Source organism: Erinaceus europaeus, chromosome 12 (assembly GCF_950295315.1).
Source record: "Erinaceus europaeus chromosome 12, mEriEur2.1, whole genome shotgun sequence".
Lineage (NCBI taxonomy): Eukaryota > Metazoa > Chordata > Mammalia > Eulipotyphla > Erinaceidae > Erinaceus > Erinaceus europaeus.
Window position 1 is genome coordinate 73866897 of NC_080173.1, and position 23297 is coordinate 73890193.

The window sequence follows — 23297 nt, forward strand, 5'->3', positions numbered from 1 at the left end:
AGTGTATTTTTATATTCAGATGTCTTATATTTTAGTTGTTTAAAAACCATACATATGTATTTTATTATAAACATGTTTAATATAACTGTTGCTCATTATTTTGTTGGGCAGTGGCAATTTTTAAAATTAGTCTATCTTATCTTAGAATCTCATCAATTAAGATCTCATTAGACATCTCTTTCTCTGAATATAAATTAAAATCATTTTTCCCCAGTTTGCCATTTTTAAACATATAATAAGTTTGGTTTGTAGTAGTTTCTTTGCTTTCAAGAGATACTTTACATTATACTCAATATTCCATGTTTTCTGTATGGCTTTTGAAGTCTGGTCATTGTCAAGACTTGATACAGAACTTATACAGTTTTTACACATATTGACATTTCCTCTACTGAAAGGAGTCAAGAATCATAAAAGAAATGGCAAACTCCAGAGTGGTTTAAGAATAGGAGAAGGCAATCTGCAACTATTTAAGAAAATCAAGATGGACGGACAAAGACAAAAAGACCTAAGAATTTGCTCAGAAGGGCTCCTGACCAAATTAGGAACTATGACCATTAAAATAGTAAGATGAATAAATGAAAAAGACTGATTACAAAAAGAAGTGCAGATAAAGTTAAAGGATGGAAAATATCTTCATGAATTGAATATAAGAACTTTCACAAATAATTATTTAATTAAAGGCAAAAGGCATACTGTGACAATAAACTTGGTGAATATTGCCAAAACTAAAAGATTCAACCTATTTTATAATAGGCCTATAATATGCATGCAAAAACAACACCTCAACACTTAATATTCCTGTCTCAAAATGAATATAATCACAAGGAAAGAACAAAGTCCAAACTGCAGTATTCTGCAAAACCACAGGTCTGCACCTTAAAAAATGTAAATGGCTGCATCTGCCCTCCAAAAAAGATTAAGTCTTCCACGCCTGAGGCACCAGAGATTCCGGATTCTAACCCAGGCATGTACCATCATAAGACAGAGTTGAGTAGTGCTCTGGGAATCATACTTTAAAAAATGTTTTATTACTGTTGAATGTAAAACATTAATTCCCCAATAAAGAAATAATTTTAAAAAAAAGTTTTGTTAGGATCAACTTGTAGAGATATTATATATATATTTTCCCCTTCTGTTGCCCTTGTTTTTTTTGTTGTTGTTGTTGCAGTTATTGTTGTTACTGATGTCATCTTTGTTAGATAGGACAGAGAGAAATGGAGAGAGGAAGAGAAGACAGAGAGGGGGAGAGAAAGACAGACACCTGCAGACCTGATTCACCGCTTGTGAAGCGACTCCCCTGCAGGTGGGGACCAGGGATTCAAACTGGGGTCCTTACGAAGGTCCTTGCGCTTCATGCCATGTGCGCTTAACCCGCTGCTCCTGACTCTATTTTTTAGTATAATGGGTGTTATTATGGTTAGGCAGGAAAATATCTTTATGTTATTACTATTATTGTTTTTCCCCTTTACCCGAGCACTGTTCTACTCTGGTTTATGGTGATTCGAGGGGGACTAAACCTGGCATGAGTCTCTTTGCATAACCATTATGTTATCTACCCCCACTCAAAAATGTCCATTTTAAAAAAGATATATGTACAGGTTGGTTAGCAGAGGAAAACTGAGTGCAATAATCTCTGACTTTCGACGGTTCAGCACAAAACTAAACCACACACTTAATACTAACTAGTGAAGCTAGAAAAGACATATGGATGTTAATTATGATTTCCCCCACTTTTACAGGTCTGGATAGTTTCCAAAAGAGCTGGAGGAATATATATTCCCCTTGTTTTTTTCTCAGCATCTTTAAATATAAAGCAGAATTTGATACTTTCAAGAAATATACTAATATATAAGACAAAATTTCCAAGCTGTCAGAAGACTTATGCTACATCCCAACTGTTTAACACAGCTACTACCTCACAGTACATTTATGTTCCTGATGTTTTCCATTTAAACTTAAGTCTCATGAATTTCTGGCATTAATAAGACACCATACGGTTTCTGTCAGTAACATTAAATGGCACACTCTAACACAGTATCATAGTCAAACTCTCTATTATTCCTAATCAGCTTTCTTATTAACAGCCAGTATCTTTATATGGTACATAATGATTACATGAAAGCAAAAATTTAGGGTTTTGTTTTTGCCCTCAGGGCATTGTTAAAACTGTGTGCCTGCACAATTTCTGTGGTTTCTGTTGGACTCTATCTATCTATCTATATATTTTTTTGCCAGAGTACCACTCAGCTCTGGCTTTATAAACGGTATGGGGGATTGAACCTGCGAATTCGCAGCCTCAGGCATGAGTCTGTTTTCATAATCATTATGACATCGACCCCTCCCAACTCTTCCCCTTTTTTTTATCCAGACAAGAGGGTTAAAGAATAAGAGAGGACAATAGCACTGTTCCCCTATTCATAAAGCTTCTGCTCTGCATGATACTCTCATGGGTCGCTGGTACTTAAACCCAGGTATTCATGAATGATAAAATGTGTGCTCTACTGGGTGAACGCTCTTTTTTAAAAAAAATTTTAAATTTATTTACTATCAGAGACAGAGAGAAATCGAAAGAAGAGGGGGAGCTAGAGAGGGAGAAAGAGAGATACCTGTAGGTCTACTTCACTTGTGAAGCTTTCCCCCTGCAGGTGGGGACCAGGGGACTGAACCTGGGTCCTTGTGCACTTTAATGCGAGTACTTAACCAGTTGTGCCACCGCCTGGTCACCAGGGTGAAGTATCTGTACAGCCCACTCTAGTATTTTTTTTTTCCTCCAGGGTTATTGCTGGGCTCGGTGCCTGCACGATTAATCCACCGCTCCTGGAGGCCATTATTCCCCCTTTTTGTTGCCCTAGTTGTTGCAGCCTCATTGCGGTTATTATTACCATTGTTGACGTTGCTTTGTTGTTGGATAGGACAGAAAGAAATGGAGAGAGAAGGGGAAGACAGAGAGAGAGGGGAGAGAAAGATAGACACCTGCAGACCTGCTTCACCGCCCGTGAAGCGACTCCCCTGCAGGTGGGGAGCCGGGGGCTCAAACCGGGATCCTTACACTGGTCCCTGCTCTTTGCGCCACGTGCGCTTAACCCACTGTGCCACCGCCCGACTCCCCACTCTAGTATTTTTTAAAAAATGTTTTTCTCCCCCGCCCCAAAATGTTTTTCTTAAACATTTATTCATCTACACGAGTGAGAAAGAACTAAATGTTACTCTGGTATATGCCATATGCCAGGGATAAATAAACCTATGGCCACCTCATTCTCTTAACTCCAAACTTCTAGTCAGTAACCCAACTCCCAACCACTTGACTTGGTTGTTTCACCTGTATCTGTATATACAATATGTTAAGTAACAATGTGCAACCTGCTGCTTCCTACTAGTTTCTCTTAAAGGCAGGAAATAGTTCTGATATCAAACGAAACATGGAGAGTTGAATATTAACCCAACTTTCATTCCAAAAATGTGCGAAATGTAGAGAAAAATTATATCGTTGCTTGTCTGAGAAGGTTTTGATGCCTCCATCTAGTCTGAATGACAGTCTAGCAGGATATAGTATTCTTGGCTGAAAGCCTTTCTCATTGAGCACTCGATAGATATCTTGCCATTCTCTTCTGGCCTGTAGTGTTTGTATGGAGACGTCTGCTGCGAATCTTATGGGTTTTCCTTTGTAGATGACTCTGTTTTTCTCTTGCGGCCTTCAGGCTTCTTTCTTTATCCTTATTCCTTTCCATTCTAAGTATGACATGTCTTGGTGTCTTTGGGTCTGGGTTAATTTTGTTTGGGACCCTCTGGGCTTCTTGAATCTTTATGTCTTTGATGTTGTTTGGACCAGAGAAATTTTCAGCTATTATGGCCTGGAAAATGCTTTCTTCCTCTCCTTCTCTTCCTTCCTCTGGTATGCCAATAATGCGTATATTGTTTCTATCCCCATCAAGATCCCAAGCACTGTTTTTTAGGAAAATAGAACAAATGCTACAAATGTTTATCTGGAGCCAGAAAAGACCTAGAATTGCCAAAACAATCTTGAGAAAAAAGAACAGAACCGGAGGTAACACACTCCCAGATCTCAAATTGTATTATAGAGCCATTGTCATCAAAACTGCTTGGTACTAGAACATGAATAGACACACTGACCAGTGGAATAGAATTGAGAGCCCAGAGGTGAGCCCCCACACCTATGGACATCTAATATTTGACAAAGGGGCCCAGACTATTACATGGGGAAAGCAGAGTCTCTTCAACAAATGGTGTTGGAAACAATGGTTTGAACCATGCAGAAGAATGAAACTGAATCACTGTATTTCACCGAATACAAAAGTAAATTCCAAGTGGATCAAGGACTTGGATGTTAGATCACAAACTATCAAATACTTAGAGGAAAATATTGGCAGAACTCTTTCCCGCATAAATTTTAACGACATTTTCAATGAAACGAATCCAATTACAAAGAAGACTAAGGCAAGTATAAACCTATGGGACTACATCAAATTAAAAAGCTTCTTCACAGCAAAAGAAACCACTACCCAAACCAAGAGACCCCTCACAGAATGGGAGAAGATCTTTACATGACATACATCAGACAAGAGTTTAATAACCAACATATATAAAGAGCTAGCCAGACTCAACAACAAGACAATAACCCCATCCAAAAATGGGGGAGGACTTGGACAGAATATTCACCACAGAAGAGATCCAAAAGGCTGAGAAACACATGAAAAAATGCTCCAAGTCTTTGATTGTCAGAGAAATGCAAATCAAGACAACAATGAGATATCACTTCATTCCTGTGAGAATATCATACATCAGAAAAGGTAACAGCAGCAAATGCTGGAGAGGGTGTGAGGTCAAAGGAACCCTCCTGCACTGCTGGTGGGAATGTCAATTGGTCCAACCTCTGTGGAGAACAGTCTGGAGAACTCTCCGAAGACTAGAAATGGACCTACCCTATGACCCTGCAATTCCCCTCCTGGGGATATATCCTAAGGAACCCAACACATCCATCCAAAAAGATCTGTGTACACATATGTTCTTAGCAGCACAATTTGTAATAGCCAAAACCTGGAAGCAACCCAGGTGTCCAACAACAGATGAGTGGCTGAGCAAGTTGTGGTATATATACACAATGGAATACTACTCAGCTGTAACAAATGGTGACTTCACCGTTTTCAGCCGATCTTGGATGGACCTTGAAAAAATCATGTTGAGTGAATTAAGTCAGAAACAGAAAGATGAATATGGGATGATCTCACTCTCAGGCAGAAGTTGAAAAACAAGATCAGAAAAGAAAACACAAGTAGAACCTGAACTGGAATTGGCATATTGCCCCCAAGTAAAAGACTCTGGGGTAGGTGGGTGGAGAGAATACACGTCCATGAAGGATGATAAATGACATAGTGGGGGTTGTATTGTTAAGTGGGAAACTGGGGAATGTTATGCATGTACAAACTATTGTATTTACTGTTGAATGTAAAACATTAATTCCCCAATAAAAAATTAAAAAAAAAAAAAAGAAAAAGAAACATGTGGTCTGGGAGGTGGCGAAGCGATAAAAGCTTTGAACTCTCAAGCATGAGGTACTGACGCAGGTTCAATCCCTGACAGCACATATGCCAGAGTAATGTCTGGTTCTTTCTCTCTCTCCAATCTTTCTCATAAGTAAATAAATACAATCGTTAAAAAAAAAAAAAAAAACAACCAACATATATAGGTCCAGGAGGTGGTACACCAGGTAGAGACCACATATTACAATGTGCAAGGACGTGTTCATGCTCTGAACCCCACCTATAAAGATGGGGGTGGGGTGAGAGGGGAAGCTTTAAAGTAGTGAAGCAGTGCTACAGGTATTTCTCTTGCTCTCCCTTCAATTTATTTGTCTCTACGCAAAATAAATAATAATAAAAGAACAACTATATACTATCTATTCATAGAACTCCATTCAGTGGCATTAATAAATACACTTTTGATGGTGGTGTTGATTTCCTACAAAGACATTAAGCTCCAGTAAGGTAGGGACCTTGTTGCTTTTTTTTTTTTTTTTAAAGTTATTTATTCCCTTTTGTTGCCCTTGTTGTTTTATTGTTGTAGTTATTATTGTTGTCATTACTGATGTTGTCATTGTTGGATAGGACAGAGAGAAATGGAGAGAGGAGAGGAAGACAGAGAGGTGGAGAGGATAGACACTTGCAGACCTAATCCGCCACTTCTGAAGCGGCACCCCCCTGCAGGTGGGGAGCCAGGGGCTCAAACAGGGATCTTTATGCCAGTCCTCACGCTTTGAGCCACCTGTGCTTAACCCAATACGCTACCGCCCAACTCCCTATATCTTGATGCCTTCTATTTGACTAGACAGTGTCTAATAAAGAGTAAACACTCAAAATATTTGCAAAGTAAGTAAAGTGTTAAAAATAGTCCATCTGTGATTATTCCATTTTCTATGACAAAAAGCAAGGTTTAATGTTTAATTTTTTCTCACTCAGATTAGAGAAATAAAGATAAGTAATATCGCTACTATAATTCTACTGCAGAGTAAAATCACTTCTAAGGCATCAAGGGAGCGTTGCTTCTCCGTAAACATTACCTGTTTTTATCAAATACTGTCATTTGGGCAACAAATGTTTTTTCTCCATCTTCTCGATTTCTTTTTCTTCTAGCTGGAAGTTCTTCGTTCACATCTGAATTTGACAAAGATTTCAGATAAATCAAACATTCAAGCAAAAATGCTTAGTTAACATACTATATTTATTCCAAATGAGTGAGAAATACACTAAGCTGCAATATCATATTCAATATGATATTTTTGACACTAATCCTATGCTCTCATAAATATAATTACCTGTTCAGATTTATCTTCCTTGCTAGGCTAGGCATTAAAAAAATTCGGCAAGTACAATAAAAATATAGCTGTATAGGGGCCAGGCTGTGGCACATCTGGTTAAGTGCACACATTGCAGTGCACAATGACCCAGGTTCAAGCACCCTATCCCCACATGCAAAAGGAAAGCTTTAGAAATGGTGAAGCAATACTGCAGGTCTCTCTCCCTCTATATCTTCTACCTTCTCAATTTTTGTCTCTATTCAACATTAAAAATATATTTTAACATTTTTAAAAATTATCTCTATATACTGTAAAAAGTAAAGTTCTTAGGGGGGAGGGGGACTTGGCTTTCAGATCCTGGTGCATGATGATGGGAGTAACCTAGGATGAGAGTGCTCTGTGGAAAACTAAGAAATTTTATTTTTTATTATCTTTATTTTTTTGGATTAAAACAGCCAGAAATCAAGAAGGGGGAGGTAGAGAGGAAGAGAGAGACAGAGGGACAGCTGCAGCAGGCTTCATCACTCATGAAGCTTTCTTTCTTTAGGTGGGGACCAGGGGCTTAAACCTGAGTCCTCACACACTGTAACATCTGCATTCAACCAGATGTGTCACTATTCAGCACGAAAAACTGAGAAATTTTACACATGTATCAATAACCTATTTACTGTAAGCCATTAATACTCCCAATAAAACCTACATGGTAAGAATCTAAAATGGTATGTACTATAAAAGCCTTTTGACTTCTCAACATATGAATATTTCTTTATATTTATTTATCTTCTCTTTTGTTGCCCTTGTTTTTATTGTTGTTGTAGTTACTGTTGTTATTGATGCCATCGTTGTTGGATAGGACAGAGAGAAATGGACAAAGGAGGGGAAGACAGAGAGGGGGAGAGAAAGACAGACACCTGCAGACCTGCTTCACTGCCTGTGAAGTTACTCACCTGCAGGTGGAGAGCCAAGAGCTTGATCCAGAATCCTTACTCTGGTCCTTGAGCTTCAAGCCACATGCGCTTAACCCGCTGTGCTACTTCCCGACTCCCAACATAAGAAATTTTACACAAGATAACACTAGGAGGAAATTGTTTACTAAACCTAATCTCAAATATCAGTCTCTCCCATCCAGTGATTGAGATGTATTTATTTTTTTTTAAGATTTTATTTTATTAGAAAGATAGGAGGAGAAAGACCAGACATCACTCTGGCACATGTGCTGCTGGGGATCAAACTCAGTACCTCATACTTGAGAGTCCAAAGCTTTATCACTGCGTAACCTCCCAAACTACTGACATGTATGTATTATATGAAGTATATGCTTCAATATATAATAATGAGAATTTTGTAAATAGTTTCAGAAATAATGAAATTTCCCATAAATTCAAACCATCTATTACAATATAAGATATATGGTAGGGCCAAGAAAACAGTACAGTGTTTATGAAATGGATTTTCCTTCATATCTGAGGCTTTGAGGTCCCAAGTTTAATTCGTGGCACAATCATGTCAGGGCTAAGTACTACCCTAGAAGGAAGAAATGAGATGAGAAGGTAGTTGGTGAAGGAGGGGGGGTGAAGGAGAGAGAAAATAGGGGTAGAAAAGGGTCATGGTGGTAGCAGGTTAATGCATGTGGCTTCGTGAAGCGCAAGGGGAGGGATAAGGATCCCAGTTCGAGGTTATGTAAACAGACACTTATCTGGGGCTCCAAAGTCCCAGGTTTAATCCCTGGCACCACCAAAGCCAGAGCTGAGCAGTACTGTGTTCAAAAAAAAAAAAAAAAAAAAGGCCCCACACCTATGGACATCTAATCTTTGACAAAGGGGCCCAGAGTCTCTTCAACAAATGGTGTTGGAAACAGTGGGTTGAAACATGCAGAAGAATGAAACTGAACCACTGTATTTCACCAAATACAAAAGTAAATTCCAAGTGGATCAAGGACTTGGATGTTAGATCACAAACTATCAAATACTTAAGAGGAAAATATTGGCAGAACTCTTTCCTGCATAAATTTTAAAGACATTTTCAATGAAACGAATCCAATTACAAAGAAGACTAAGGCAAGTATAAACCTATGGGACTACATCAAATTAAAAAGCTTCTTCATAGCAAAAGAAACCACTACCTAAACCAAGAGACCCCTCACAGAATGGGAGATCTTTACATGCCATTCATCAGATAAGAGTTTAATAACCAACATATATAAAGAGCTTGCCAGACTCAACAACAAGACAACAAATAACCCCATCCAAAAATGGGGGAGGACTTGGATAGAATATTCACCACAGAAGAGATCCAAAAGGCTGAGAAACTCATGAAAAAATGCTCCAAGTCGGGAGTCGGGCTGCGGGTTAAGTGCAGGTGGCGCAAAGCACAAGGACCGGCATAAGGATCCCGGTTCGAACCCCGGCTCCACACCTGCAGGGGAGTTGCTTCACAGGCGGTGAAGCAGGTCTGCAGGTGTCTATCTTTCTCTCCTCCTCTCTGTCTTCCCCTTCTCTCTCCATTTCTCTCTTTCCTATCCAACAACGACAACAACAATAATAACTACAACAATAAAACAACAAGGGCAACAAAAGGGAATAAATAAATAAAATAAATATTTTTTAAAAAATGCTCCAAGTCTCTGACTGTCAGAGAAATGCAAATAAAGACAACAATAAGATACCACTTCACTCCTGTGAAAAAGTCATACATCAGAAAAGGTAACAGCAGCAAATGCTGGAGAGGGTGTGGGATCAAAGGAACCCTCCTGCACTGCTGGTGGGAATGTCAATTGGTCCAACCTCTGTGGAGAACAGTCTGGAGAACTCTCAGAAGGCTAGAAATGGACCTACCCTATGACCCTGCAATTCCCCTCCTGGGGATATATCCTAAGGAACCCAACACACCCATCCAAAAAGATCTGTGTACACATATGTTCTTGGCAGCACAATTTGTAATAGCCAAAACCTGGAAGCAACCCAGGTGTCCAACAACAGATGAGTGGCTGAGCAAGTTGTGCTATATATACACAATGGAATATTACTCAGCTGTAACAAATGTGACTTCACCGTTTTCAGCCGATCTTGGATGGACCTTGAAAAAATCATGTTGAGTGAAATAAGTCAGAAACAGAAAGATGAATATGGGATGATCTCACTCTCAGGCAGAAGTTGAAAAACAAGATCAGAAAAGAAAACACAAGTAGAACCTGAACTGGAATTGGCGTATTGCATCAAAGTAAAAGACTCTGGGGTGGGTGGGTGGGTGGGGAGAATACAGGTCCATGAAGGATGATAAATGACATAGTGGGGGTTGTATTGTTAAATGGGAATCTGGGGAATGTTATGCATGTACAAACTATTGTATTTACTGTTGAATGTAAAACATTCATTCCCCAATAAAGAAAAAAAAAAAGGCTAACAAAATTGCTCTGGTATCTTTCCCATCTCTATGGATATATATTTAAATAAAATAATGGTAATAATAATAAAAATCCTCAAATACTTTGTAAAACATAGGAGTGCTATAAAGGTATACTAGTTTTGTTTTATTTTCAGTGACTACCTAAACCTCCAGTGCCAAATTCTTGAAATAAAAAAATAAAAATTGGAAGTCGGGCAGTGGCACAGCGGGTTAAGCGCACATGGCGAAAATAGCAAGGACCTGTGTAAGGATCCTAGTTTGAGCCCCCGGCTCCCCACCTGCAGGGGAATCGCTTCACAAGCGGTGAAGCAGGTCTGCAGGTGTCTGTCTTTCTCTCTCCCTCTCTGTCTTCCCCTCCTCTCTCCATTTCTCCCTGTCCTATCCAACAACGACATTAATAACCACAACAATGTTAAACAACAAGGGCAACAAAAGGGAAAATAAATAAATATTTAAAAATAAAATAAAATAAAAATTACCAATATTTTCATTGGTTTCTCCATTAATCATTCCATTGAACTCTCTTCTTCCTGGACGAGTTACTCGAAATAGCAATGAGTAAGACTTCACCATGTGGCTGTTACTAGGTTCAAATTCATTACTGGAAACTGCAAGGGACGGGAAATTTCCAGGTTTTGTTTGATTGAGGTCAGGATTCAAAGGCACCTGCTTTTTACCTGTAGGAACTTGCCTTATTGGACAACTTACATCCTGTAAAGGCAAAGATTATTTAACATTTACATATGTATATATAATTACATAATTATAAAATTTCTAATCACAGCTATAGGGAAAACAGAGTATTTATACATGATTATCAAATGGCATGCTAAAATTCAAAATACAGTCTGAAAACTGTGATGAAGTAAAATTTTTGAGAACAACATTTCAAACGTTAAGGTAGTTGAAATTTCTTCAATATAATGACAATAGTGACATAATAAATCAAATGTAACATACTTATTTTAAGTAGCTTTAAACTAAAAATACGAAATTAAAATCACACTTAAAATCTTTAACTCATATATAAATTCATATTCTGCATAATGTTCCATTCCTAAAACAATTATTATAGGATGATTAGGAATAAAAATAAAAACCTACAATAATATTGCTATATAATTAGCCTACCTACTTATATATGCTACTTATTGGAATCATAATCATTTTATGAGTAATATTTTATAATGTTTTATAATAACATAACTAGAGTTATGTTGAAAGAACACCATAGAAAAATTGGAGGATGCAGAAAACCTTTAATACAAAAATAATACAAATGTTATGGTAAACTTTATTTAAAAATTTGCCGTGACACTCCCATGTAGTGCTGATCTCAAACCTGGGACAAAAACAAGATAAAATACTCCCCATAACCAATGAGCTACAGCAATATATATATAGTATGTATATATATATACATATATATGCATATATACACACATAGATTTTTTTAAATAAGCAGAACACGGTCAGCAAAATGCTCAATGGGATAGTGTACTCTGTCATGCTACTTATATTCAAACTCAAGCCCACTTCCCACCACACTGAAGAAAGCCTTGGTATCGTGGTCTTTTTCATTCTTTCTCAATCTAAAAGAAAATAAAAAGTTATAGCCTAAAATACTTATTTTTTTAAACAAAATGTGATGCTGCACTTATATTCATATATTCTACCTAAATAATTTATCCAGGCAGATAGACTGTCATGTATGAGGCTTCTAAGTCCCAGATTTCAATCCCCAGCACCACCCTAAGCCAGAGCTGATCAGTGCTCTGGTAAAAAAAAAAAAGTTATTTTAAAAAATATTTTTATTTATTATCGGACAGAGGGAGAAATTCAGAGGGGATGGGGAGACAGAAAGGGAGAAAGACAGAGAGACACCTGCAACCCTGCTTCACCACTTGTGAAACTTTCCCCCTGCAGGTGGGGACCTGGGGCTTGAACCTGGGTCCTTGTGTACTGTAATGTGAGTGCTTAACTAGGTGCGCCACTGCCTGACCTCCCCAAAAAAAGTTATTTTAAAAAATGTATTTGCAAGAGTTCTCGTATGCCATTTCTAATAGAAGGTATATGAGAAGGGTCTTTTGGTGACAGCATAATGATTATGCAAAAAAGACTTTAATGCTTGAGCCTAAAGACTCTAGCACCACCAGAAGCCAGAAATGAACAGTGGTCTGGTTAAAAGGGGGGAGGGGGCACTTTTAGCCCCTATGCTAACTGTTTCACCCTCAGCCGGGTGAACAGGCAACATAAGAGTTAGCTTCTGAGTATCACTTTATACTCTCCTTTGTCTAGTAAACATTGATTTCTTATGGAGTTACTCTGAAAGCCGTGGGTGAACTTGGAAGGATTTGAATCATGCTAGATGATAAAAACTGTTTTATGACCTAGGAAGGGTCTGCCTTGGAAAGTGGCCTGTGAGCTCTTAAGAAAAATGTCTTTTCTGTTTTTAGGTGTTCTACACATGTCCACACAAACCACTTGGTTGACAGCATTCAGGTCCTTGTAAAGTTTTACTTTTCTATAGACTTGCTCTATCAGTGATTGAAATGGGATTTGAAACTTCTGATTATAATCACAAATCTGTTTCTTTTCCCTAGAATTTAATCAATTCTTCCTCCATTAAAGTTCAGTTGCTAAATTCACAAACACGTTTGGATGGATTGTCATGAAATGTACATTTCTGTCCCTTGGCATGCTCTTTTTCCCAAAATCTCTTTTAATATAGCTAATCCAGGGCTGGGGAGACCGTGATAGGGGTCTGCAGAAAATTTTCATGCCTGAGGCTCTTAGGTCCTAGGTTTGTTACCCAGTGTGGCCAGAGCAGGTAAGTGCTTTTGTTAAATAGATAAATAAATAAATAACAAAGAAATAATACTTTAAGAAAAACTCTTAAAATCATTTCAGCACAAAGAACTAATAAATTTAAGTTGAGAAAATAAAATTAGAGAAACAACTTATATTCATGTTTTCAAAATGCCCCCCCAAAAAAATAGTTCTCCACTAATTACTTTGAAACGAAGATAATCTGAAAACACAAACATTGGATAGGCTGGCAAAAGATGCTTATTACTTTTATAATTCATCCATCAATAGGTTTAAGTTTTCAAGGCCAAAAAATTAAAATTCATGAACATATTTAAGAAAGTCACTGTATTTAATCTATCAATATCATGTTACCTTTCTTTTTTTGTGGCAAACTTTCACAAGCAGAACTTCCAGAGTAACAGAATTTTGTTCATTTTCTGAGTTTTGTGATGGTTTATCTACATTAAAAAAAAAAAAAACTTTTAAATGAATTTTTATAATGTAACAGCTCTTATTTTCCTAAGGATTGGAGTTTCAAACATAAGACTCCCTATAGTTAAGTCTTTTCAGATGATCACTCTTTGTCCCCAAATCATTTCCAAACTTGCAACAATTGCTTAAAAGCATTCATATAAAAATATTCTTAATAAATATTTCACAAGATAATTACATTCCTATGTATAAGTTTTTTTTCTTCTTTTACTATAAGGTGTCTGTCTCAGTTATGTAAAATTAAATTTTTCCTAAATATGTTTGCTATAAGGATGTATAATAGGGAAACAGGCAGTGGTACACTGTGTTAAGCACACATACTACACTGCACAAGGACTTGCTGGGGAAAAAGTTCCAAGGGGTGAAGTGGAGCTGCAGGTGTCTCTGACTCTACCCCTTTCTATATGCCCCTCGCCTCTCAGTTCCTCTATCCAATAACAAATAAAAAATTTTAAAAACCTAAAATAAAGTGATTTGAATTAAAAAATTATAGTAGGGTGGAGATAGACATGAAGAGAGACTCTCATGCCTGACGTTCTAAAGTCCCAACTTCAATCCCCTGAACCATCATAAGCCAGAGCTGAGCAGTGCTCTGGTTAAAAGAAAGGAAGAAAGTAGTCTGGGAGGTGGCTCAGTGATATAGCTTTGGACTCTCAAGCATGAAGTCCTGAGTTTTATCCCTGGCAGCACATGTGCCCAGAGTGATGCCTGATTTGTCTTTCTTCCTATCCTTCCTGTAAGTAGATAAAATCTTTAAAAAGGGGGGGGGGAGGGGAAAAAAGATTTACAATAATAAAAAATATGTAACATGCCACAAGTCAAATTATTTTTTGATAACTATAAAGATTTAATAAAAAGCACTTAAAGGTGGTCCGGGAGGTGGCGCAGTAGATATGGCACTGGACTCTCAGGCATGAGGTCCTAAGTTCAATCCTCATCAGCACATGTACCAGAGTGATGTCTGATTCTTTCTTTTTCTCCTATCATTTCTCATGAGTCAATAAATAAAAATCTTTAAAAAAAAAAAAAAAAAAGCACATAAAGGAAGTCGGGCGGTGGTACACCTGGTGAAGTACACAATACTACGCAGAAGGACATGCACAGGAAACCAAGTTCAAGTCCCCCACACCCCCTTAAAGAGGATATGCTCTATGAGCAGTGAAGTAGGTCTGCGGGTGTTTTTCTTTCTCTCCCTCCCTGCTCTCCTCAATTTCTCTCTGTCCTATCAAATAAAATAGAAGGGGAAAGAAAGTAAAATAAATAAAAAGCACAAATGAAGTAATTCAGGAAAGACAAATATAGACTATTTTTTAAATAATTTTCCTTTTACCAAAATCTATTCATATTACAAAAAGTACCTGGGGGTCCTGGAGATAATTCACCCAGTACAACACAGAATATAATCAAGGACCAGGGTGTAAGCCCTCAGCTAATACACAGGAGCAAACCAAACAAAGGTGAAGTTCCACAAATGGTAAAACGATCTTGGAGTAAAAGACTCTGGGGGGGTGGGGGAAGAGTACAGGTTCTGGAAAAGGATGACAGAAGACATAGTAGGGGTTGTATTGTTATGTGGAAAACTGAGAAATGTTATGCATGTACAAACTATTGTATTTACTGGACTGTGAAACATTAATCCCCAATAAAGAAAGAACAACAAAAACGATGGTATTTGTCTTTCTGTCTCTCATTCCCTAGACGGAAAAATGGTCAGCTGGAGCTGTGTTACCATGAAGACACAAAGTCCCAGTGAAGCAGTGCCCCCTAACAAATTAATTAACTATTATGATTATTATTGCCTCCAGGGTTAATGCCAAGACTAGGTGACTGCACTACAAATCCATTGCTCTGGGTGGTCATCTTTTTTCCATTGTTGATACTGCTGCTGCTGTTGGATAGGACAGATAGAAGTTGAGAGGAGAACATACAGGGGAAAAGAAAGACCGCTTTACTGCTTGTGAAGTGACCCCCCTGCAGACAGGGAGCTGGGGCTTTAACTGGGATCCTTGCCCAGATCCTTGTGCTTCACACTAGGTGTGCTTAACCTGGTGCACTACTGCCCGGCCCCCAAATTTATTTATTTTTTAATAACTCATGTATATCACAGAAGAGGACTGAGTAGTTTATGTGTTTTTTAGGGACTGAACCCAGGACATCATGAATGTAAATGCTATACTCAACTCACCAAGTGAACTCCCAAGTCAGTAGGGTATTAATTTTTATAAAATTTATTTATTAATGAGCGCTTGAACCATAGTATTATTCTGGCTCCTACAATGTCAAGATTCAAATTTTGAATCCAACAATACATTCATTGTAGCATCTTCCAGACAAAGCAGGATTTTAACCTTGAGGAATCTATACCTCTGTATCAGTTAAATGAATGTTTTCTTTTTATTTTGCAAATTAAGGTTCCAGAGTACTTCTCTATAATTTACATGCAAGGGAGTCAGATGGTAGCACAGTGGGTTAAGCGCAGGTGGCGCAAAGCGCAAGGACCGGCACAAGGTTCCCGGGTAGAGCCTCCAGCTCCCCACCTGCAGGGGAGTCACTTCACCTGTGCAGGTCTACAGGTGTCTGTCTTTCTCTTCCTCTGTCTTCCCCTCCTCTCTCCATTTCTCTCTGTCCTGTCCAACAACGATGATATCAATAATAACTACAACAATAAAAACAACAAGGGCAACAAAAGGGAATAAATGTTTTTTTTAAATTTACATGTAGTACCTGGGCCAGGTGGTAGAGCACCTGGTTGAGTGCATGTTACAATGTACAAGAACCCAGATTCGAGAACCCAGTCTACACCTGCAGGGGAAAAGCTTCACAAGTTGTGAAGCACAGATTCAGGTATCTTTCTGTACCTCCTCCCTCTCGATTTCTGTCTCTAGCCAATAAATGAAGGTAATACTGAAAAGAGTCCAGAAAGTAGCTCAAAAGGAGTGCATATGCCCTCGTATAAGGCCCTAGGTTCAATCTCTGGGAATATAAAAATAGCATAATAATTGTGGTCCGGGAGGTGGCGCAGTGGCTAAGGAACTAGACAACTTCAGACTTGCTTCATCGCTTGTGAAGCGACCCCTCTGCGACCGAGATCCTTCCGCCAGTCCTTGCACTTTGCACAAAAAAGAAAGATTTCTAACTTTTTAAATTATTACTGGATAGAGACAGAAACGGAATGGGGAGGGAAAGAGACAGAGAGACACAGACACCTGCAACCCTGCTTCACCACTTGTGAAGCTTCCCCCCTGCTTGTGGGAACCAAGGACTTGAACCCAAGTCCTTGTGTACTACAGTGTGTGTTTAACCAGGAGCACCACCGCCTGGCCCCAATTTCTAACTTATTATACAGAACAGATTTACAAGAAACATAAAGAGAGGGAGAGAAATCTGAGCACCTCTCTAGTGTATGAGATGCTGGAGATCTAACTAGAAAAGTCCAATGCTCTAGTAGCTGAGCATTTATCCATCACTTAAATAAAATAGGTGGCCAAGCAGTGGTGCACCAGGTTCAGGACACACATTACCATGCATAGGCAGCCAGGTTTGAGGACTGGGTTTAAGCCCCATTCCCCACCTGCAGGAAGGACACTTTATCAGCAGTGAAGCAGGTCTACAGAAGTCTCTTTCTATACTTCTGTATTTCCACTTCCCATTCAATTTCTGTCAAATAAAAGAAATAGAAGGAAAAATGGCTGCTGGGAGCAGTGGATTTCTAGTGTAGACACTGAATGCCAGAAAGAACCTTGGTAGCAATCAAAAAGTAAAAACAAGGGGGTCAGGCAGTAGTGCTAAGCATAAGGACCAGTTGGAGCCCCAGGAGCCCCAGGATCATTACCTGCTGGGGGGTGGCTTCACAAGCAGTGAAAGCAGGTCTGCAGATGCCTATCTTTCCCTCCTCCTGTCTTCCCTGCCTCTCTGTCGATCCAACAATGACACCGACCTTGTTGATAAGCAACAAGGGCAACAAAAGGGGAATATGGCCTACAGGAGCGGTGGATTTGTAGTGCAGGCACTGAGCCCCAGCAAAAACCCTGGAGGCATTAAAAAAAAAAAAGTAAAACAAAACAAAGTAACCAGAACAGCATAGCTGTGAACTGCATGAGTTTCCACATGTGCTGATGCTTTTTTTCTTTTAACCAAAACACTGTTCGGCTCTGGTTTATGGTGGTGTGAGGGATTGAACCCTCAGGTATGAGAGACTCTTTGGATAACCTTTATGCTATCTAACCCAGCCCCTCATATGCTGACTTTTCAGTAAGTGTAGTTCACTACTATAAATGTCTTTTTTATGATTCTTTTATTTAGTTCTTAAATTTTTTTTATAATCAGGGTTTTCAATACAGCTAAATGTTTGAAGGTAAAGTTAAAAATGTACACTCTAGTGGCCCAGTGAATCTAGCACTATTATCTCCCACATCACATGTGCCAAAGAAATCTCTGGTTCCCTCTCTCTCACCTCAATATTTAATATATACATATATATATATATATTTTAATATGGACAGAGAGAAACTGAGAGCGAATTGAGAGAGATAAGACCTGTAGCAGTGCTTCATCACTTAAAAATCTTTCACCCCAGTGGTAACTGGGGCCTTAAACCTGGTTCCTAGTGCACTGCAATATGTGCGCTCAAACAGATGCACCACGACTGCCTCCTCCCCTTTTAAAGAGTAACAAACAAGCTATCAGGCAGACTGTTCAACTTGCCAGTCTGTAAAAATACATTATATAATGCGTATGACATACAAACGTGAGCTAATCTATAACTGTTATTTATTAGTAAAGCTTTTGGTCAACAGGCTCACAGTAGGTGAGTCAAAGTAATTGATGGAATTTGCAACTGCAACTCATGGGCTGTTAATTGCACTATCAAGTTCCAAAAAGTTGCAAGTCATACCCTCCATATTTCATCACTAACCACATTAAAGCAACAACTGCTATCACTATAGATAACAATTTAACAGAAATATAACTAATCAGAATAAAAATATTTTCTATTGATTATATGAATTTATAGAGAAAAAAGCATTTTTCACATTCACAAGGCATTGTTATCAGAATACCAATTTTTTTTAAGTACATACCATTTTTATGGAAGAAACCAGTAAATGTAAGCTGTAGATGAGCAGACAAGCTAAACAATACAAACAAAAAATGTTATTACTTTAGTGCACTATAAAACAGTATAAGGTTTAAATGATTATGATATCAAAACTATTTCAGCAAATTTATAAATATTATCCCGCTCCTGTTATTTAAGTTAGTGATTCCTATTTTCTTAAGTATGATAGCCAGAACAGTATATGTACATGTTAAGAGTAAAGAACAAAAAACTGAAAACAAACCAAATACCACATTATGAGAAGAATTTTATGGATCAAAAGAATTTTATGGATCACCAACTGGTAACCAAGATATCTTCCATGTTTTAATGTCTAATCTATAAAATGGGACTGCTTTCCTTCTTGTCCCTCTAAAATAAATTCTATTAAGTGTAGAAGAATGCATTGGGAAAGAAGTTTAAATTTTTAAAGCTGCAGAGATTCATTCTTCCTAACAAATGATGCAAAACCATCACATTCTACTTCAATTAGGGGTGAAACACATAATTACAAATCTGCAGCAGATCTGTAATTTACATGTCCAAAATGTCACTGTTCAATCCCCTGTACCACCATAAATCGAGCTGAGCAGTGCTCTGGTAAAACAAATAAAATAATAGTAATAATTAATTTTTAATTATTTTAATTTTAAAAAGAAACTATAGAAGAGAACACAAACTACAATGGTCTTTATACTGGATTTTACTGTTAATTGTAAAGCACTAATCCCCCCCGTTTAAAAAAAAAGAAAGAAAGAACAAATAGAACATCAGGCTCTTATAATAGCTTTAAACTGCAAAGGTGCAATCAATCTATTGATACCAGACTCCAGATTATAGAGGGTCACACAGAAATCATGACAGGCGTACTAAACTGTTAAGGTAAAAAGTAAATGGTGGTGGCGGTGGTGGGGTTTCAGGAGGTAGCACAGCGGGATATGAGCATGTGGTGCTAAAACACAGGGACAGGCATAAAGATCCCGGTTCGAGCTCCCAGCTCCCCACCTACAGGGGGGTCAGGTCACCCCACAAGCGGTGAAGCAGGTCTGCAAGTGTCTATCTTTCTTTCTCTCCCCATCTTTCCCTCCTCTATCCATTTCTCTGTCTTATCCAACAACGGCAAGAATAACACAACAGTAAAAAAGGGGGGGATCAACAAAAGGGGAAAAAGAGCCTCCAGGAGCAGTGGATTCATAGTGCAGGCAGAGCCCCAGCAATAACCCTGGAGACAAAAAAAAAAAAAAAAAAAAAAAGTGGCTGTAAAGTATAAGCAAAAGGTTTATTCTTGCTTTTTCTTAAAAATAAAAGGGGAGGGGGTGAAGTCGGGCTGTAGCGCAGCGGGTTAAGCGCAGGTGGCGCAAAGCACAAGGACCGGCATAAGGATCCCGGTTCGAACCCCGGCTCCACACCCGCAGGGGAGTCGCTTCACAGGCGGTGAAGCAGGTCTGCAGGTGTCTGTCTTTCTCTCCCCCTCTCTCCATTTCTCTCTGTCCTATCCAACAACGACAACAACAACAACAACAATAACTACAACAATAAAACAACAAGGGCAACAAAAGGGAATAAATAAATAAAATAAATGTTTTAAAAAACAAAACAAAACAAAAAAGATGAGGGGGCTGGGTGGTAGAACACCTGGTTGAGCGCACATGTTGCAATGAACAAGGACCCAGGTTTGAGCCTCCAATCCCCACCTACAACGGGAGAGCTTTGTGAGTGGTGAAGCAAGGCTATAGGTGTCTCCCTTTTCTACCACGCCCTTCCCTCTTGATTTCTGGCTGTCTCTAATGAAAAATAACGTTTAAAAAATGCTAAGGACAATATAGGAACTTTATAACCAGGGAGGAAGAATCACATAAAGAAAATGAGATGAGGAAAAAAATGCTGAAGAAAATATTTAAAAAGTTATGACTGGGAATGGGGAGATAGCACAGTGATTGTGAATATCTGAGGCAACAAAAGGCCCTGGTTCAGGGTTCAGTCCCTAACACCACCACATAAGCCATAGGTGAGCAGTGCACTGGTTTAAAAAAAAAAAAGGTTGTATTTCTCCCTTTCTATCTACCACTCTCTCTCAATTGCTTTGTCAAGTATAAATAAACAAACAAATAAATGGGGGGAGGCCAAGGGTGTAACTCAGTGGTAAATTGACTACAAGCTTGATTATAGGGTTTAATTCAGGAGCTTACAACCCCCACAAAAGTAATGATAAGTGTGATACGTGTATAGACATATACAGTTCAACCTTGAATCTTTGCTGAGAATTCATTTTTCTTTTTTATCAGAGTACTATTCAGCTCTGGCTTATGGTGCTGGAGGGAATTAAACCTGGGACTTTGGAGCCTCAAGCATGAGAGTCTCTTTGCATAACCATCATGCTATCTACCCCCAGAACTCCTTTTTTTCATAAAAGAGTCAAAAGAATCTACAGTGGTAGATAAGAGAATTCAATCTTTTTTACAGTGGGCTAAGGAATGAAACTCCATGTTAAACTACAGGGTGGGGAACAGAAGGGCAGTTATATAAAAGTTCTAAAGAAGTGGGGGACTGGGCAGTAGCACAGCAGGTTAGGTACACATGGCGAAGGATCCCCTGGCTCCCCACCCACAGGGGAGTTTCTTCACAGGCAGTGAAGCAGGTCTCCACAGGTGTCTATCTTTCTGCCCCTCTTCTCCTCCTCTTTATTTCTCTCTGTGCTGTCCAACAACAACTATAACACCAATAACAATCACAACAAGAGCAACTAAGTGGGAAAAATGGCCTCCAGGAGCAGTGGATTAAAACCCCAGTGATAACCCTGGAGGCAAAAAAGAAAAGAAAAAAAAAAGTAGTAAGAAGTTGCCAGTAGTGGTCCAAGAGATGACGCAGTGGATAAAGCATTGGATTCTCAACCATGAAGACCTGAGTTCAATCCCTGGCAGCACATGTACCAGAATGATGTCTGATTCTTTCTCTCGCCTATCTTTAATCATAAATAAATCCTTTAAAAAAGAAGTTACCAGGAGTCAGGCAGTAGTGCAGCGGGTTATGCGCAGGTGGTGCAAAGCACAAGGGTACCAGTTCGAGTCCCCAGCTCCCCACCTCCAGAGGAGTCGCTTCACAAGTGGTGAAGCAGGTCTGCAGGTGTCTGTCTTTCTCTCCCCGTCTTCCCCTCCTCTCTCCATTTCTCTGTCCTATCCAACAACAATGACACCAATAACTACAACAATAAAAACAAGGGCAACAAAAGGAAATAAATAAAATTAATATAATTTTTTAAAAGGAGTTACAAATAGACAAAAATCACCATGAAAGAACAAAAGATTAAAGGTCAGAAAGTGAAAAAGTGAAAGAGTGAAAAAATATTATGCCCAGAGATTCGAGTCCCGATCTAACTCAAAGAAGACCAGAATCACATGCAATAGCAAGAGCCGTTATTAGCAAGCTTAAGCTTGGGCCGCCAGCATCCTTCCACGCAAGGGGAGAGTCTGCTACACGATCATTCTTCATCCCACCTTTTAATAGTTATCACAGGGTGGGTACAGCTGGAAATAGTTAGGCAGAACAAGGAACAGTTGGTTTCGGTTAACGACTGTTCTCAATATTTGGGGCATTTCTCTAACCTCACATTCCCCCCTTGTCTTTTTGTAACTTCTAGGGCCCAATCTTGGGCCAATCTCTGTTTCTGACTACTGTCCCGGTATCCAGGTGAGGTTCAATGGGGCGTGAGGAGCAGTAGGAGCAGGAACGAAGATCAGTTACCAGGAGTGAAAGAATATCTGCAGAGTCATGAGCAGAGCAACCAGAGCTTGAGTCAGTTGGGGGAGTCAGTTCACAGATGGTGAAGCAGGTCTGCAGGTGTCTATCTTTCTCTCCCCCCCCATCCAATGATGGCAACAACAACAATAATAATAACAACCACAACAATGATAAAACAACAAGGACAACAAAAAGGGAAAAAATGGTCTCCAGGAGCAATGGATTCGTGGTGCAGGCACAGAGCCCAGGCAATAACCCTGGTGGCAAAAAAAAAAAAAAAAAAGATTTGAGTCCCTGGCTCCCCACCTGTAGGGAGTTCACTTCACAAGTAGTGAAGCAGGTCTGCAAGTGTCTATCTTTCCGCCTCCCACCATCTTCCCTTACTCTCTCGATTTCTCTGTTCTATCCAACAAGATGATGACTGCAGTTAACAACAAAGATAAACAACAAGGGCAACAAAGGGGGGGGGGGTTGCCTCCAGGAGCAGCGGATTCTTAGTATAAGCATGGAGGCCCAGCAATAAGCCTGGAGGAAAAAAAAAAAAAGTGAAAAAGTGGGGTCAGGTAATGGCGCACCTGGTTGAATGCACAAAGGCCTGGGTTTTAGCTGTCCCTGGCCCCAACTGTAAGGGGAAAGCTTTGCAAGTGGTGAAGTAGGGCTACAAGTATCTCTCTGTCTCTCTCCCAATCTCCCACTTCCCTCTTGTTTTCTGATTGTCTCTATCCAATAAGTAAATAAAGATAATAATTTTAAAAAGTGAAAGAGGTAGGAAAAATAACTATGGAGTGGAAAATATGAAATATACATGTTTGAAAAACAGAACCAAGGGGAGTTGGGGAGTAGCACAGCAGGTTAAGCACAGGTGGTATAAAGTGCAAGGACCGGTGTAGGGATCCCGGTCTGAGCCACCTGCAGGGGAGTCGCTTCACAGGCGGTGAAGCA

At 39.1% G+C, this 23297-nt stretch overlaps 1 protein-coding gene across 2 annotated transcripts in view; it reads right to left on the reverse strand.

Moving 5' to 3' along the window:
- Positions 1-23297, reverse strand: part of SUZ12 (SUZ12 polycomb repressive complex 2 subunit) — a 77073-nt gene that overhangs the window by 21417 nt on the left and 32359 nt on the right. For both annotated transcript variants that reach the window (XM_007530814.3, XM_016191566.2), the window contains 4 exons: positions 18601-18650; positions 13400-13485; positions 10696-10927; positions 6575-6668 (listed from right to left, as the gene is read on the reverse strand). In XM_007530814.3, the coding sequence (XP_007530876.1) occupies positions 6575-6668; positions 10696-10927; positions 13400-13485; positions 18601-18650 (462 nt within the window). The remainder of the gene's footprint in view (positions 1-6574; positions 6669-10695; positions 10928-13399; positions 13486-18600; positions 18651-23297) is intronic.